At 37.8% G+C, this 19,280-nt stretch overlaps 1 protein-coding gene across 7 annotated transcripts in view; it reads left to right on the forward strand.

Annotated features, from left to right (window-relative positions):
* GRIA4 (glutamate ionotropic receptor AMPA type subunit 4) overlaps positions 1-19,280 on the forward strand; it is a 297,816-nt gene that overhangs the window by 218,893 nt on the left and 59,643 nt on the right. For 6 of the 7 annotated variants that reach the window (XR_005584298.1, XR_005584303.1, XR_005584304.1 and 3 more), the window contains exons 9-11: positions 3,376-3,483; positions 11,142-11,348; positions 18,389-18,759. Coding sequence is in view for 4 of the 7 variants with exons in the window: in XM_039486995.1 (XP_039342929.1) it covers positions 3,376-3,483; positions 11,142-11,348; positions 18,389-18,759 (686 nt within the window). In the remaining 3 variants the exon portion in view is untranslated. Of the gene's footprint in view, positions 1-3,375; positions 3,484-4,879; positions 6,061-11,141; positions 11,349-18,388; positions 18,760-19,280 lie in introns of those variants that run through there. The other variant, XM_039487013.1, reaches the window with a different exon arrangement.

Genomic DNA, 19,280 nt, shown 5'->3' on the forward strand with positions numbered 1-19,280 from the left:
ATATATAAGGTGTAGACATAGAGGTCAGAAGGGAATTCTCCATCACGAAAATTAGCTAGATGCTTGCAATTGGCAAGATGCATTATGAGTGGATGCAGGATTTAGGGAAGGAGTGTCATCAGCTGCCTGTGAGGGTTGTAACTTCCAGAGGAACAATACCTGACTTGTTGGATCAATACTCTGATCCAGTATGACAAATCCTATATAATACATGAGAAATAAACATACCTAATTGAACTAAATGTCTGCTTTCCATGCCCTGTGTAACATCACTGATGAGTCATCTGGCAGTATCATTTCAGCATTCCCTTTCCAGTCATAGTAGCTCTTGAATCAGAGTTTTAGAAAAAATATTTTTGTTGCCTGCAGCTCTAATATCCACAGAGAGAGCATCACACAAAATCACAGCTTCTCAAAGTCGTAAGTTTCTATATAGTGAATCCAATGGGGTAAAAATAAATCCTCCATGTTATCTGTTGTATTCTTCATCTCTGAAACAGTAAAGCCAAGACTTTCAAAAATGGACGCATAAAATTAGATCTGGGTTCTACCCTAAATCCAAATTCAGGCAGCTAAACTGGTAATATGATTTTCAAAAGTTCCAACTGTTCCCATGATTTAATGCTATTGCTGGGTAACTTCAGTGGCTGCTACTGAGTGTTCAGCACTTTTGAAAATCAGGCCACGGATCTAGCTGCATAAATAGATTTAGAAGCCTAACTTTGAGCAGCCAAATTCAGCACTGATGTATACGGGTGCAACTGTTGTAATGTAAATAGAGTTGCACTTGCTTACACCTCTAGGGCTGAATTTGGCCCTCTATTTATTTTTTTCATTTATAATAGTTGAACATATTCTCCTTGTGCCATCTCATAGCTGTCTTGGTAAATATTTTTTTATGTATTTGGCATTTATTCAGTAATCCTAAACAAGAGTTACCTTTGTGCAGATTCTGCATTTGAGGGAGAGACACTCAGACACACAGTGCTACATGTACTTAGAAAAACTGCCTGCCACTCCTCTAAAACCTACTTCCCCTTTGTCAGTGTTTTGATGTGATACTTACTTTGCAACACAGCACATCATTCGAGCTTTTGCTTCACTCCTGAACTTCTCAGCAGTGAGGAACCACACAGTGCAAAACAATCATTCTTCATTATAATGAGCTTCCAAAACAGCCAGGTTTCAGTATCCATGTTCTGCCTTCAGTTGGTCCCAAATTTTGACAGGAACTTGACATTTTAAGCTATCAATTGTATATGTGAATCCATGGCTGTCTGGTTGAAAAAGTGTATTTTCTAGCAATGCAGCCTGTTAATAAAAGAAAACTGCCTTTTGCACTAAATCAGCAATGCTCAGAATTTCTTGTCAGCTGTGGACACCTAAATCAAGATGCCTACATTTTTTTTACCAGTAGGAGGAGGGAAAGATGCTGCTTACATGTAGTGAAGGACTTGCATTGCAAAATGTTATTTGTTTATCGGTTTGTTTCATAAATGGGGGGAAAAATAGAATCTCTTTCACTCAGATTAAATTACTGCATGTATTTGTACGTTATACATTTTATGAATCTTAGATGTTTCATTGATGTGGTGCAGTGACCATTCATTGTTGATATGACTTTTGTCTCAGTAAATTAATTTCAACCTCCAAAAGAAAACAGCAAATATAAAAATCAATTTTTTAATACACACAGGATTGTTAATGAGCATAGCGATGGGAGCCAGAAATACCTGAGTTCCAGTCCTGGCTCTGGCACTGATTTACTATGTGGTCTCGTGGAAGACACTTCACCTCTCCATGTTATGTGGAGTTAGCTTTCTGTGTGGTAATGACCCAATATTTGCATGGGAAAGATAGTAAGGGTTGAAGACATTGTTGGCCATGTCACTGATATGATGACATGTTCTAATGCTGGGGCCTTGGGCCTCAACAGCAGAGTAACGGGTCTCCAAGTTATTTGTATCACAGTGCTGATTTGTGGTTCTCTTAACAAAGTGAAAGCCTTTCCATCTCCTACACTGACTCTGGCCCCTCACAATTTGTTACTGACTAATACCCAGCCCTGTGTCCCGAGCATGCTTTGCACAAGTTGGGCAGTAGAAAACAAAGAGGTAACCTAATTCCCTTCCCTCATTTTATAGGAGTTACAGGGGCTTCCATCTCCCAGATCTTGGTCTTGTGAACTCTGGGTTCACTAAGGAGGGAGGGGAAAGTGGCTGCTGGCCAATCTTTAGGTATCTCACAAATGTGGGTACTGCCAAATGACTTCTAGTCTGCAGGCCTCTGGCGGGGTCCTTTCAATGTCAGTGCACCTATTTGAATGATTACTGAAGAGAGGGAAAGGACACTTTATTGATGCCCAACTTGCAGGTCTCCCCTCTGGAAATGAAACCACCAGGACACTTCTCTCTGGTATATTAACTGTCCTACCTAAAGGTCACCTCAGATGATCTTATTGACCCAGATGAATGTTAATGATAGTTGTGTCATTTTCACAGAGTGACAGTGGACATGGTGAGGTCACAGGGTGTGGGAGATGGACTGAATAAGTGTGACATTCAGTTTGGCCAGGATTTTCAAAAATAGATAGGTGCCTAAAGTTAGGATCCTAAATCCATATTTAGGCGCCTAAGTGAGTGGCTTGATTTTTAGCCACTCAACTCATCTGATATAAGCCAAGAGGAACTGAATGCTCAGCACTTTTGAAAATTAGGCCATTTATTTAGATGCTGAAACATGGATTTAGCAGCATAACTTTAGGCATCTATTATTCACAGTTCTGACCTCTCCCTTTAATCTGTTGCTGCTTCACCCACACATGTATGTCTGTCGACTCTTCAAGGGATTGTGAAAAAAATTCCTGTTAAATATATAAAAATAGGTCAAAAGTGACATTTTGTAGAAATACTAAATTGATTAGTGTTTCACCGTTTTTAGGTTTTGGGGTTTTTTTTCCTCCTGAGAACTCGTTCATCTCATTTAAAAACTTAAGAGCAAATACTCAGCTGGAATAAATTCTCATAGCCTCACAGCACCCCTGTGAAATAGGGAACTGCCATTATCCTCATTTTACAGATGGGGAACTGAAGTACAGAGAGGCTAAGTGACTTGCCCACAATCCTGTGATGGAGCAGGAAACAGAATCCAGATTTCCCAAACCGCAGGCCAAACCACTGGGCCAAACCCTTCCCCTCCCCCCAGAGACATGGAACCCAGCTATTGCTGTGCCCAATAAATAGCTGTGACAGGTTCATTCTTTGTTTAAATTGTACCATTCTGGAACAGCAGCTAAACCACAATAATACTACTCTTCGTGTAACATCTTATGTTTATTATTTTAAATTACTATAAAAATTACGTTTTTTGTTGTAGGTTGGTTACTGGAATGACATGGATAAATTAGTTTTGATTCAGCATGAACCTTCTCTTGGAAATGAGTCAGCCATTGAGAACAGAACAGTAGTTGTAACTACAATTTTGGTAAGTTTTTTTCTGTGGTTTTTCTGGTATATGACCCAGGCTACTTTCTGGTTATAGTCTCATTTAGTCTATCAGATCTGGTGGGTTAGTGGGAAGGTAAAAGCTGCATATTTTAAATTTCTTGATTCTCAACTCTGTACAGAATATTTCTGGTGTACATTTGAAATCTATTTTCTCAAATCAAATTAGGGTAAATTCATCCGCTTTACATTTTTATTCAGTTTTTCCCATTGTTCACTGAAATAATTCTCAGAAATGTAAATTAATTCTGTCAACCTCTGATTGATAAATTGTGGTTTTCAAGATGTTGAAATAAAAAAATGCTAACAGGAAGAAATGAGAAAAGAGAATGAAATCAAGCTTCTGTACTACCAGGTGTCATTTGGTTAATATGCTATGCTTAAAAACAGCTCTATCTATTAGATTTTAAGAGTTTGATCCTGGGATCCAGGCACAAGGATCGCAGGTTCTGCCTTTAGTAGTGTGTAAACTTCTAAACTGTATCCAGATAGTTAGCCCATGTAATAATGGGTTATTTGCTTTTCTATATAAACAGTACAGTAAACCTGGAAATTGAATTGGCATGTCTCTCACAAGCCATTTCTTAAAAAAATGAGTCCTGATATTGTTTAAGTTCAATGTTTCAATGGAAAAGAAATAGTTAATTTTAACTGAATATTTTTCAGTGGTGCATAGTCATTCATTTTAAAGAATTCCTCAGAAGAGAGGAAGCTGTGATTACTACATTAATCTACATTCTAAAAGAAATAAATACATAGTTTTCAAAATTACTTTTTCAAAGGAAGTCATACAAACATCTTTTAAACAGAATATCTAACGTATTTTTCCCTCTGAAGTCAGACGTGCCCTTTAAAGCTGATGCTTGTCAAAGCAGACTGGCAAAGGGTGACCTTTACCTGATTATTTTAAAAATTTCACACCTCTGTTCACTGCCCTTTTCACCTATCTCATTAGACAAGACTTTTTTTTTAACCATCCAGGATAAGGTATGTCTCAAATGAGAAGAAATATTCTTTATGTAATGTCAGTGTTCTTAAAGAGAATTATCTAAATTGATGCTGAGTTGAAAATAAATCAAGGGAAAAAGTAAAAGTGTTGCTGGGAAATATTCTGATTCTAAGAATGCAGTTAGTTACCATATTGTTTGTATTATATACGAGGGTTTATGCGTTAACTAGGTCCTGACAAATCTCCTGTTGAAGGTTATCATTCTGGGATGCAAACCGACCAACGTACTATACAGCAATTCAGAGTGTAACTCCTAATCTAATTGTGTAATTTTTTGCATGGGACTTTTAAAAATATATGTATCTTTTTCCTAAAAAAGACACGGTAATAGAAAAATTATACTTCAGTACAGTCCTCCTCTTTTCAGCCTCTGATGAAGAATCCTATTTTAAGAAATTGATCAAGGAAGAAAAGAGTCCCACGATGCTGCGAACATTCCTAACTAAGGCTCAAGTATTAACCTGCAGTGTAGTAACATTGAGCTAATTTTCCCATGTGGATTACTGTTCCTCTGACTGGATGGCCAGGCACTGAACCACCAAGAAAAGCTCTGTGACTATTCTGAAATGTCTAGAACAGATGATGTTAACCTTCAACTTTGCCGAGCTGAGAAGAAAATGATGTGAATAACAAGTTCTGAATTGAAAATTTTCCTCTCATACCAATCCTGATATCTTTAATTGGGGCTCCCATAAATGAACAGTGTAATTTCTGTAAATAGCTCCAAACGTAGGAGAAGCAAGTAAAAAAAATATAAAAAGGATGCCTGTTTGCCAAACGTATACAAGGGGAGGGAGGGAAGGAGGGAGCTTTTTCAATGTATTACTTTACCTGTCCTGTTTGCATATGTGCATAATAAATGTTATCTTTAGCAGAAGTTTTCCAGTCCATGTATAAAAAGGACTGGTCGATCATTTTTCAAACCAAGATGCTGAATGAATTTTACAAAGCATGCCCAGTTTTCATGCAGCATGTCATTTTGGAAAAAATGCAATTATCCAAAAATATACCTATCAACCTAAAGTGACCCACTCAATGCTTTGATATCCAGATGCAAAAGAAATTAGATTGGAATAAAAATATATGGGAAAAATTTGTCTTTGGCTAGTCATGCACATCTCCCATTGACTTCAGTAGGAGCCGCATAGTTGGCTCTGAAAGCAGAATTTGACCCCCGGTTCTTAATAGTTATCTGCAAAGGCAACAGATGTAGAATCTACAAGCTCTTAATCACACAAAAGCAACATATTAAACTACAGTGCATTTCAGAATCTTGTCATTTTGCTCTTCCCTGTACTTTACTCATGTCGTAAATGCCAGACAGGGATTGGTGACCTCTTCACTGTCCTCTTCATATTGAAGGAAAGCTGATTCAACGTACATGAAAAATATAATTTTGGTTGCATGTGTTCCTTCCAGTATTAAACTGAAAAGCTTCTGTGATCAATGCTGTCAAGTTTTTCAGTCTGTGGAAGACCGATATCTAGGCATAGTCAAAGATTTAAGAGTTGTCAGCATGGCATGCTTTAATTTTTGTGTGAAGTAATAGAGCACCGATTATTTCGCTTTACTGTCTTATTTTGTATGTGTCTATGCTTAATTTGCTGTAATTTTACATTTTATTATTAAATATAAGATATGTAATAAAAGAAACTAGCTCTATACCCAAACAAACAAGTTTGATACTTTTGACTTTGGCAAAATACTGTCGTCACCTGTAATACAGTAAATATGCTTAGATTTTATTTTAAATTTTTGATTTATCATACAGAAAAATACTCCTGGGAGATTGCTAGAGTGAAAAATTGAGACCTCTATTCTAGTGAACATTCTTATTTAACTAATATTTAGTTTTAATATAAAAGGTTGCAAAAACTGGAAGAGTGACAAACAAAATTGTTTAAAGCTAAAGAACTGCATGGTACAGTGAGCTTTAAGCATTTTTTCCAACATAGTACTTCAATATAATATCAGCATAATAGGTATCAGAAGGCTACGAGTGTAAATTACAAACCTTGAACCCAGGAAATATTGGGGTTAAATAAAACAAAACCAAAGCCCCTTAATGTCATTTCTTGGTCAAGTAGTTCTCAAGAAATCCAGCATTATGTACCATCCACAAACCAATCGTACATTTTAGAATCCTCATTGACTTCGACAGAAGTTTTATCAGAATCAATAATGCAGAACGGAGCCATTTTCTTGCATAAAAATCTTTTTTTCCACATTATAATTTATTTTTGCAGTGTTTTAGAAAGTGCAAAAGGGACTTCATTAAAATAGGCCAACCTTAACCAAACAGTGTCAAGGTTAGTGTTTTTTTTTCTGACTTCCATTATTAAGTTATGGGCATTTTACTATACACATCAATCTGCAGGAATGTAATGGAATGATTTGTTTCTGTCTGGAAAGATACTTGTTTCAGTCACCCATTTGTATTTCAAAATGTTAAGTATTGTTATAGAACTGTGAATATAGAAGTAAAGCTTGTGTCATTTTAGCTATCTATGTTCAGTGCTAGTCACTGATCATTTCAATGTGGACTTTGTATGTAATTTACTTTCCTACAGATTATCATTAAACAGTTCAAACATTACAATGTTAAGTCCTTTTCAACAATAGCATATTTTGCACTAAATAATTCACATCTGTGTTTTCAGTAGTAGGTTAGAGTTTATAGTCCTAAACTGTAATTGTGACTGTCTTCTGCAAGAGATTCTATAGAACAATCGATCTATCTCAATGAGATAAATAGAATTTAGCATTAAGATATGACTAGGTGTGTTTTATCAATTATTATGTGTCATCGTTACAGAGTGTGAGCTTGCAATGTCATCTATACAATGTGTAGGTTAATGATCCAGTAAAACTTGCCCTTTCATGTCCTAATGTTGTTATAATTAGAGACTGCAACAAAACACTGGATCCAAACACCCCCAAATTTTCAAGTGGAAATTCAAGCCCACTTTCTGATCTGAATGTGAAAATGGCCTTTATCATAATAATGCATCAGACTGAATGCCTGATCCAAATATCCCTAAACATTAAGTTTGTAGTTTGAGCATATCTCTGATTATAATATAGCTCATACGGTAGACACATTTTTAAAATATTTTTTTCATTTCTTATATATCCTACGTTAAGTAGTAGAAAGGCGAGGACAACCTAGCAAGAGAAAGGTGGTACGTGTTCCTGCTACTTTAATTGTATTTCACATTTGTGGGTTTCACTCTATTGTTCTTTCCAACTAAGATCAGGGTCACATTGTTCTATGCGCTGTACAAACACATAGTAAGAGCCAGTCTCTGCCTCAAAAAGTACAGTCTAAATAGGTAAAACCGACAGAGGGTGGGAGGGGAAAGAAAAGCACAAAGAAGTGAAGTGACTTGACTAAGATTTCCTGACCAGGTTTCTTGAGTTCCAGTTCAGTTCTCTATCCACTGGATGGTACTGCCTTCATTCAGATCCAATCATGTCCCTCCTGGTCCCCCAACAACACCTTTCCTCAGCTGTTCTTCACAGGCGCATGAGTTGATGTGAAGACTGAGTTCGCCTTTTTAAAAGGAAAACCAGGAGTATACAAAGTTTCCAATTTATTTTACTGTCTAAAGGCTACACCTTCAAAGCAGTCCAGCCCGCAGGGAGGAACACATGGAGAGTCAACGGCTGGGTGCTGGGTGGGGAGGGCATGTTGAAGTGGCTTCCTCTGTGCTTCCTCCACCCTCTGCGCTTGCCTGAAGCAGCTTGTGCCCGGTGTGTATTTAATGTTACATGTTGTGTTTTGTTCAAGAAAAGCTGAATCCAGCAGTTTAACCAGTCTCTGACTCAGCTTTTTTAGAAGAGAGTAAAAAATGAAAAGGTGCCAGGGCAGTGCAGTTGAAGGTTATAAGGAAGTTCTGTGAAGGAGGGAAATCTGACAGGGCCTAGCCACACTTTTAGCTAAGCCACTGCAAAGTGATGCATTGCCTTTGTCCTTGGTTTCTTTGGTTTGTTTTTTTTTATCAGCTTTGTTTACAGAATGGGTGTATGGGGAGGCCCAAATTATGGTTAGCACTGCACATATGAACAGGAAGATACATAAACGCATTCCTAATTTTAAGCATGTGAATAGTCCTGCAGAGTCAATGAGGCCACTTGTGCTTAGCCATGTGCTTAAGTACCTTCCTGAACTGAGCCCTATGTAAGGAGCTCCTTCCTCCCACCCCTCTTCTCCTCTGTCTGCACACAACATGGATGTGATTGAATTAACAGTGGATGGGAATGCCAGGAGTTGGTGCAGGCTAGCATAATTGGCAGCACTTACCACCCTAAGGAAGGTATGTCTGGGTCTGGCCAAGGGCATTGCCATCCATCCCCCCAATTCTTGGCCTTCAACAGGCAGCACTGGTGCGGGGCTGAGGGGAGTGGTGACTACCCCTTTTAGAAATTGTAGCAAGTGACACTGTGTGGTGGTTTTCCTTCAGTATCCAGGATGTATCATGTCGTGCACGGTACAACTAAAGTAACACATTGCACTACTGCATGAGTCCTAGAAGTGCTTCATAAACTCCAGCCCTCCAGAGGTTCACGTGTGATCTGCTGTTGTCATCTTCCACTTTCCTGGGGGGATTTAAAGATGTATAGAACATCACCTGACCAGTCAGGATATGACTTTGCAAGTCGGCATCCAAAGTCATTGTGGACACTTCTCTATGTTCAGGGTCTTTTTTAGCTGTCCTTAATGGCAAACACTCTAAGCTGTGAAAGGCCTCAAAGGCAGAAAAGGTCACAGAAAAGCCATGGAAAGGGGACTCCACCCCAGGAGCATTGCTTGGTGGCAGCATAGACTGTGGTAACACTGAAGAGATGACTGGGGAGGCAGGCCAGAGGCATGGCTAAGGGTAACACACGCATAATGTGCTCAGAGACCTGCCGCTGGGTTGAAGAATTGCTTTCTCCACCCTCCCTGAGTTGCGTTAGGCCTTAAACAAGGGACCTTCTCCTCATGCAACTTGAATTTAAGTGAAAGAGCTGTCTCTTTCCTTTCAGATTACACAGTCAGTGTTCTTTCTCAAACTCTGCTGCAACCATGGGACCAACCAAAGTTACAGAAGGGGTGCACTTTCAAAAATAAAAGGCCAATGACACTAAAAAGATACATAACTCACTGCTTTTTCTCTTCTAAAACATAAAAGTTTGTGTCAAATGCTGCTCTTGGATGCATATACAAGGATCCAGTTGCTATCAATGGGAGCTGTATGTCAGTGTCTAAAGGCAGAATTTAACCTGAAATATTTACAAATACCAGGTGCTTATATTACGGTTAGCTTACACAATTTCCCTGTCACACTTATGTGTTTAATATTTGGCGTGGGGATATCAGACACTACAAAATTGCTGCTGCTTACACATGATGTCCGTGTGATCATTTCAATAAGGAATACTTAATGTACGCATTTGTACTTTTACTTTTGCCTATGTTCTAATTAGGCATGCAGTAAAAGATGTGAGTATGGAAGAGGGCTACACTGGTCACTGTTAAAGAATCAACATTTGCCAACTGTTATCATAGGTATCTTCTATACTGAGGAGAGGAGAATACTGTGGTGACTCAGAAGTTTTTATGAGCTAGCCTTTTGGCAAATGGTTACTTTAATGGCAAGTATTGTACTTTGAACTGATTATTAAAAAAGATTATGTAAAATAATTGAAGATATCGTGTATTATAATTTTCATAAAAAGAAAAATACTAAATTCTGAATCCACAGGGTGTCAAAAAAGGCAGTATAATAATATGGGAATATTGTGACATTTCATTTTGTGCAATCACATACCATACATTATCATTACAGTGTAATTTGCATACAGAACATAATATCCATTTTTCCAAGACAATTTTACTTGCAATTTTCTAGCTCATTTATGTTTTAGAATGACTCTACAGTGACTTCTTTTTGCATACAGTATGCAAAGACAGCATTCTTCTAACATTACGCTTGTCTGTGCATATTCCTTGGTACGTCCCAAGAAACATAGAACCTGCACTGTCTGTGTAAGGGGGAAAGTAGGGATTTCCACATGAGCATATTAGTGATTTCTGTTAAAATGCAAATTGCCTTCTAGTAGCCAAGGCATGGCCAAATATTTTAAACAATGGAAAGCAAATAACCAACCAGACTATGCAGCTGACTATATATGTAGAGGATCCACAGCAAGTGAAAGGATGTACATAGTTAAGACAAAAAGGTTAGATTATGTCCTTACATTATCCAACATGCATTTGCATTATGTAGAGCTCCAATCGTTGGTCAGCCTTTTAACTTATGATATATGGCAAATTTCTATTGTGAGCTCTCTCACTTAAAATGGCAAATTTTAAATAAATGCTTGAATTGTGTGTGTTTATAATAAAAGGGTTTTTAAGGCTGATTTTATAACATTTATAAGCAAGTTAATAATGTAAATAGAATATACATATATATATATATAAATAACATGAATTTCTGTTAGTGCTTGGAAATATACATGTGCTAGTGCTATCTGTGAGCTTTTGATAAAATACATATAGTGTTCAATCAGTGGATTACATGTTGCTATTCAGAGTCTATGCTGTATACTTCTCCTTTACAGTTCTACTTCTTTCATTATAGGAAGCCCCATATGTTATGTTCAAGAAAAATCATGATACATTTGAAGGGAATGACAAGTATGAAGGATACTGTGTAGATCTGGCATCAGAAATTGCAAAACATATTGGTATCAAGTACAAAATTGCCATTGTCCCTGATGGAAAATATGGAGCAAGGGATCCAGAGACAAAAATCTGGAATGGGATGGTGGGAGAACTTGTTTATGGGGTAAGCATACCAATTTTTGAAGTAGGATTTAACTTCTCATAACATTAGTCATAATATTTGAAGTATATATGCATTTTATTTGATCTGGGGCAAAGAAAAAAAGAAAACAATCAGAATTCAGTTTGAGCATTCATAGTGCTTTCTGTTATTTTCAAGTTAAAATCACAGATATTTTTACATGTTCTACTATTTACTCAAATAATCTGTTTCTTTTTCATATTAGTAGATTATACAATTTGGGCATTTGCCTTAGGTTCATAGATTTAAAAATTAATATTAGACCATTGTGATCATCTAGTCTGATCTGCAAAACCCAGGCAATAGAATTTCACCCGTGTTACTCTTGCATCAAGCCCAGTAACTCAGCATTGAATGGGGTATATCTTTTAGAAAGACACACAGTCTTGTTCTAAAGATTTCAAATGATGTAGAATCCACACGCCAATGTGTTGTCAGTGTGATTCACAACTAGATTATTCAAAATTAAACCAGCATTTCTCAGAAAGATAGCATCAATGATAGGATTAAAGAGTGAAAATAACCAGTTCTGAAACTATGACTGTACATTCTGTCATGATCCATGGAAAGTCTCCTCAGAATAGCACAAAAAGTAAGATTCCTGAATACAGATAAAACAGGTTCCAAAAAGAGGGGAGAATATATGAGGCGACTTGCAGCATCTATTGTTACCAAACCTAGAGAAGGTTCAGAGTGCCACCTAGTGGCTCTTCATCTTGGTGATAACTAAAAAATAATCCTGCAGTTATGTGAGAAGATTTACACTAGCATGCACTGCTCTGAAGCTTGCATGAACCTGTCTATAGAAAGAAGAAAAGAAAAGAAAAGAAAAACTGAGTGAACAAATTTTCCAGGATCCATCCAGTTACAATAAAGGCCAGGACCATGCATACCAAAGCCCTGTGCCTCTCTGCAGCTCCCCAGGAGCCTGGTTCCAATGGTGCAGTTTTGCCAGATTTTTCCCCACAGGCAGCAGCTCTTGGAACCCCCATGCATGGACCTGGGGCTGTCCATGCACTTCAGGAAAGTGGGAGTTGGTGCCACAGATGTTGCTGATCTCTCTTTCCACATGAGAGTAGGGAGATTATCCGTGCAAAGAAGAACCTACCTGTGCAGTTCCCAAGGAACTAGGCCCATCTCTGTTTTTAAAATGTGGAGAGGTGCCTGAACACTATCTAAAGTGTGAGCCTCTTCTCTAGCAGCATGCAAGCAATGCAACTGTAAAATTCCATCAGGAAGGAAAAACATGAGAATTTAGCAGAATATCTTTATTACAGGAGTTGCAAATGGAGGGCCAAATCCACAAGATGGTGTTAATCAGCATAGTCCCATTGACTTAACTGGAGATGCACCAGTCGAGGCTCTGGTCCAAAATGTTAGAAACCTTTGAATAGATTGAGAGATATTTCATAAAATATATGAAGAGTCGGTAAAAACTTTTTAAGCGCACTCATGAGAGAGATGATGGCCTTTCATATAGTTAGAACCAATTCAGAGAACTCGCAAGCAGAGTTTGAAGCCTGTTTGTCCTTGAATAATCTATCTCATTAAAGGCAACCAGCTGCAGTACTGACCAAAAATACCAAGGATATTTAGCAAGCTCAAACCGCAGTTAGTGCCAGCTAGATGCTAACTTCAATAGAAATGAAAAGAATGCAACCTGTGTGCCATATGCAGTGTTGCAAATGAACTCTGTGAACCAAACACCCCATGCATGTGATAAATACTTATTTTTCTGTCAGGGAGGGAAGTGATGAAAAGTCTCATGGCACTTAGCAATTAAGCGTAATAGTTCTTGTGCAGTTCCCATTTTGTCATTTAGGAAGAATGGAGACTCAGGTTGGTTCTAAGATGGACTATTGGAGTGTGAATGAGGCCACCATAAAGCACTCCCACTGGCTGCGCCAGAAGAACAACCGATAGTGTGCTTGCTATCTCTGCCTTTATTTGCTGCTATTATTTACAGAGTTTGTATCAGTAGTTCTTGTTCCCATTGCTCAGCCCAAGTCGGTAGCTGCTTAGGATCTCCATAAAAGGGGGTGGGGAGAGATCATCCACCCCCAACCACTAGAGAATCTTGTGCACTTTCCAGTAATGTATTAAGCAATGTGACTGACATCTGCCACGTGCAATTTGTTCTCCCTCTTATCCTCTCCCCAGTAGAGAACTGTGCATGCATTGTCGTAAGGTTTATTTTTCTAGAGGTTTGTTTTGGTTGGGGGTTTCTTGGACTCCATAAATGCTATCTAGAAATCCCAGTCTACTCTCCTGATCTATCTGAGTGACAGTAATAGTCTCGACAACACTCTACAACCCTTGATAACTAGCTTATTCACAGAAGCACCTTGTGGTGATGAATGCCGTTAGCGATTCGCAACAGGTGTTCCTGATGCACTAGCAGTCAGCCCCAATTAAATATTCATTCTCCTGACACAGAATGTTATTCTTTCACTGTGTAATGAATAAGGTCATTACCCATTTCTGTCAAAGTCTGAGACATGATGGGATTGTAGAGTTCAATTTTTTTTTATTTGCTTTTTCTAAGACAGCACAAAATGAGTGGTGGTCTGAGGAAAGACTAAATATTATATTTACTCATAAGGATGAAATATAGCACTCCAGCAAGTAAAACTGTCCTTAGCATCAGACCTAATTTGCCATGATACCTAAAGTCTGAAGGATCCATAACCAATCCATGCTTGATAGTAATTCAGCCTTGACTGAAATATTGTCATAGATGCAGGATTTTCAAGTGTATGTGGTTGTTCAGCAAACTCCAATTTCACCAGGCACAAAATAAAGTAGAACCTCGAATTTATGAACAGCCAGTTATATGAAAGAGGTGTTGTTGAAGAACAAGTCAACATCCCTTCACATATCGATGACTTCAATGCATTGGAAAGCACTTTGCAGTGCTCTGAAGGACAAGAAAAAAGTGATGCCTGCACCATACTGAAATGTATGCACCATACCTACTGTAATTTGAGAGGTTCAATTTTATGAACTCCTCTGTCCCCAATTAGTTTGTAAAAAAGGGGGTCAACAATGTTGAGTCATTATTTGTATGGACTATTGTTCCTTTTAGTAATCGCTTAAATCCATAATTGTATATCTTTACTTTTTCTGGGTAAACCATAAAGTAGGAGGTTTAGTATTTTGGTGAACACATCATACTGAAAGAACTATAAGAACGTCTTCCTTAGATAACCCAGAGAGCAGCCCTCATCAGAATAAGAGTTTATGCCTGCCCTAATATGCAAAACAATATACTTATGAAAATCATACCAGACACCGCTAAGTTTTGTGGACAGACTGTGGCAACTAAAAATAAATCCAGTTAATTGATGTCTAAAAACCCTGCTTCATCACCACTCCAGCTAATATCACAGAACTTGAGAGACTTACGAAGAGCCTTGGTATACTCCCAGTATCTGAAGTCTTAGGTGATACTTTTACAGACCAATAATCAATAACCAAGTCTACTACTTACAGTGAGAGTTAGTAAATATGCCAAGATATTGTCAGTATACAGAAGACTAGAACTTTCTCTGAGTCTTTCAGATATCTAATTATGAGAGTGCTGCATTAGCCATTCATGCTCACAGTAAGTGAAACTTCAGAGAAAAGAAGATATGGCATGGTGGTCAAATTCAGCAATTAAACTGTTCTTCTGCAAAGAGGGGATTTGTATGTGTGATGAAATATGAGAAGAAATGCAACTTAGAGAAAACAAGCAACATTTAGAGTAATTGTGGGCTGTTTCACCAAGTAGACAAATCATCATGATACTGACAACCCCGGTGTTCTAAAATCATGAGTGAGGCCCAAGAAATCATGAGCTTAGCCTAAAAATCATGAGATTTTATATATGTGTGTGTGTATATAATATATATATATAGGGTTCTTTTTTCTTACTTTGTGGTTTTTGAGAAACTTCCTTGTTTTAATGAAAACTGACATTCTCATGTAATCACAGCTCTCCAAGAGCTGAGGCTTTAATAAAACCATCAATTTTGGGAGATTTGCAATACAATTGTGAGAGTTGGCCATGCCATTGTAATGTTTACCCAAAACAGGTATTGCTCTAATGGCTGCCATGCAAGCAAGTGAGATTTTCAAACATATTTGAAAACAAATTATTTCTATGAAATTGGTTCAGCATTTTCAGTGGCTGAATTCAAGCTGTCTTATTTCACACTCTAATAACTCATGTTATCAAAAGTTCTAAAAGTCTCAAATTACAGCTGTATGGTTGCCTCTAAGGGACAACCCATTACACACATATTCTCCAAAAGCCTCTTCATGTACATATGTGTATATAAATGTGGATAGATAAACTAGGTTAAATCCATTGTTGCTTTAATTCCGATTGAACTCAGTGAAGTTATACTCGGGATAATTTCAGATTATATTGTTTCAAATTTGCACAGTGAGAAAATTACTGCTTGGTGTATAATTATTTTCAGTTGGTGCTTAAGTTAAAATTATACATTGGGACTTTCAAGCACAGATATAATCCAAGGATCTGGCATAATTTCTGCTATAAGTCTCCATTTTCAGAGGTTTATCATTTGGCTACAAAACTTACTTCTAGCTGGAATGTGTCTCATTCCTGAACTATTTTTAACATGGATTTTTTTTAATGTTAAGAGTTTTTAGGCATTTCAAATTTTACAGGACTACAAAAACTTACAACATTTCAGATTTTCTTTCTGATTTTGTATCATACAATCAACTTGCTCAGAGGTTAATTCAGCAAACCATTTAAGCACATGCTTAACTTTCATCATGTGCTGACGTCCCATTGAAGTCAATAAAACTTAAGCATGTGCTTAAGTACCTTACTGAGTTGGGATGGTCTTAATCACATGCTAAACATTTTAAGTGTGTTGCTAAATTGTGGCCTATGAGCCACATTTCTAAGGATGCTAGTCCATAACATGAATTTGCAGCATTTTAGTACTTATAAAATAAAATTAAGACACTGATGTCATGGAGGCTTGGGAGTAGGTCTTGGCTGCCCCTGTGTGGATGTCTTGGGGATTTGAAAGGAGGACAACACAGGGACACTATTCATCACATTCACACAGGAACCAGGCAGAATGCTGCCACTAACAGTCCCAGGGTATTACTCTGCTCCATTTGTCCCTTGATTTCAAAGAGTACAAAATTAAGCCCCTGAACACAATAGTGGCCCAACTAACACACCCAGTAATGCTCCATAACTTAGACGAGGCATGGCCAGTCAGGTTGGTTGAAATGCGAGGGACCTGCCCTCTCATGATATCACCTGGAGGGAAGTGTGGTGATGGTGGATGGCAGAGATGCTTCACAGTACCATCACCCAGTTTCCACATCTCTGCTGCCCTGACCCATTCCATGCTTCTGGCTGCAAAAGCCAGAATTTAGCCCTTAAAGCCTAGCTACTGGGCCAGATGCAGCAATTGCTCATCATAATGTTTTTTTACAATGTATTAAGTGTTTTAGGGAACTATCAAATACACATGTATACTACAGATACCCAGTCATAATCTATGGTGCCATTACAGTGCATGCTGTGAATGTGTGTTAGCCACACATATCAGTCTGCTGTTATTTTCCTTCAAATATATTTTGGATTTGTGGCACAGTACTGTATTTTAATAAAACATCCATCAATGTAGTCAGTGTGCTGCATCAGCATGACCTCCCTCCACAAGAGCTTTTACTTTTATCAGAGAATTTTATTCCAGGTCTAAATTAACAAATCTAAGCAACCTGGCATAATACAAACAGGCTATATGACAGCAGGCAGTATGATAGATTCTTTTTTTTTTCATTCATGAAGGATAACCATGCATAGTGATTTCATCTTTTTTGATAGAATGTCTGTGCAGCTCCACTGGCCAAAACATGCAAGCGGGGGCAGGGGAATAGTCCAAGGCTGCATCCATGAACTACAGTGACCTCTGTACAAAGGCAATGCTAGAGCTCCACTCCTGGGGATTGAGGATCTATTCCAAATGAATCCCAGAGAGATTCCCTGTACAAAACTATTCAGCTCAGGCTTCGCATAGGGGCCTGGAATTTGGCCCTATGGGGCTTTTCTATGCTACCTGTGGGAAGAAATAACTTATCACCAGCTCTATCGTACTTACTAAGGAAACAAGAGAGAAATTTAGGCCAATATCTTATTTTCTCATAAACCAAGATATACATTATTTATTTTTTATTAAGTATTCGTGCTAGAGACTCACCTAGAAACCCAGTCAGGATTGGCATTTCCAATATAAACATACTAGATCCACGTATTCATGTGTTCATCTCAAATTCAGGTTTTCCCCATAAACTGTAAAGGTGGTGGATGGAAGCACCACACTTTTTCATTTCCATTCCTAACATGCTGCCTTTTAACATGATCTAAGGTAACATCAAAACAAATGTATGAACGCCCTGATCCTACAAAGACTTAGGCATATACTAAACTTTACGGGTTTAAATCTTTGCAGCATCCAGGCCTTAATTTGTTTCTTTCTTTCATTTCTATGTTTCTCATACTATTTGGAGTGCACACTGGGATCATTTATTTGCTTCTTTTCCTGCAGGAGGGATCATATCAGACAGAAAATTTGGTTATAACTGACTACAACTCATGGTTTTGTAGACAGAACTAGTACTCCGCACATTTGGTGGGGATAGCATGATTATTATCATTTTTGTTTTAGGTTTACTTGTTTTTTTACTTATCTTACTTTAGCAACCTAGGTGATGCCTCAAATGATCTGTTTTAGGATTTTATTCTGCAACCCATCACCATAGTATCTGAGCCTTCCACATTATTTGTACACTAAATTATCTGTATACTTCCTATAAAAATATAAACTTGCATTTTAATTTAATAATTGATTACATTAATGAAAAGAACACATAAATAAACCTGACAATGAGCTAGTGTTAACGCTGTAATTTTGGAATTAGCTGCTTAGATGATTTTATAAACCAAATTCAATTAATCTATGCACCTATATTTCTTTTTCTTCTAGAAAGCAGAGATTGCTGTTGCACCTCTGACCATCACTTTGGTACGAGAAGAGGTCATTGATTTTTCTAAGCCTTTTATGAGTTTGGGGATATCCATTATGATAAAAAAGCCCCAGAAATCTAAACCAGGAGTGTTTTCCTTCTTGGACCCTTTGGCGTATGAGATCTGGATGTGCATAGTCTTTGCCTACATTGGTGTCAGTGTGGTCCTGTTCCTAGTTAGCAGGTTTAGCCCATATGAGTGGCACACAGAAGAGCCAGAGGATGGGAAAGAAGGACCCAGTGATCAGCCTCCCAATGAGTTTGGCATATTCAACAGCCTCTGGTTTTCCCTGGGTGCCTTTATGCAACAAGGATGTGATATTTCCCCAAGGTTTGTGTCAAATCTTTTAACTTTTGCATTTTATCTTCAACACTGATGATGCCAAGGTGCATAAATTCTTCCTTCTCTTCTTTTACTGGTAGTATGTAGAAGTTCAATGTTTGTAGAGTTTTTCCATTTAGAAACTATAGAGTATTAGAGAAACTGCTTAGGAATTTTATCACTATTGGTATTTTTCAGACTTCAGTGTAAATAAATCAGGAACAGTTACTTATTTTCTCAGCTGATAACTTGTACGCATTGGGGCAATTCCACTGACTTCATTAGTACTATACAAGTACTAAATCTTACCCGTTGTATCACAGTAGTAACAGCGTGCTTTTATGCTCTTTGATCTGCATAAATGAATTTCCTTGTTTTGTTTCATATTAAATTGTACAGTCACTGCTTGCAGTGTATCACTGTGTATAAGAGAGAAAATGCTTTTTGTGACTGTTTCTGATAAATACTATATAATTGCCAAACTTAAAGAGTTGGACCTGAGCAACCAAACTTCTGCGGGAAGTTTTATT

The sequence above is a fragment of the Mauremys reevesii genome, linkage group 1, assembly GCF_016161935.1.
Source record: "Mauremys reevesii isolate NIE-2019 linkage group 1, ASM1616193v1, whole genome shotgun sequence".
Lineage (NCBI taxonomy): Eukaryota > Metazoa > Chordata > Testudines > Geoemydidae > Mauremys > Mauremys reevesii.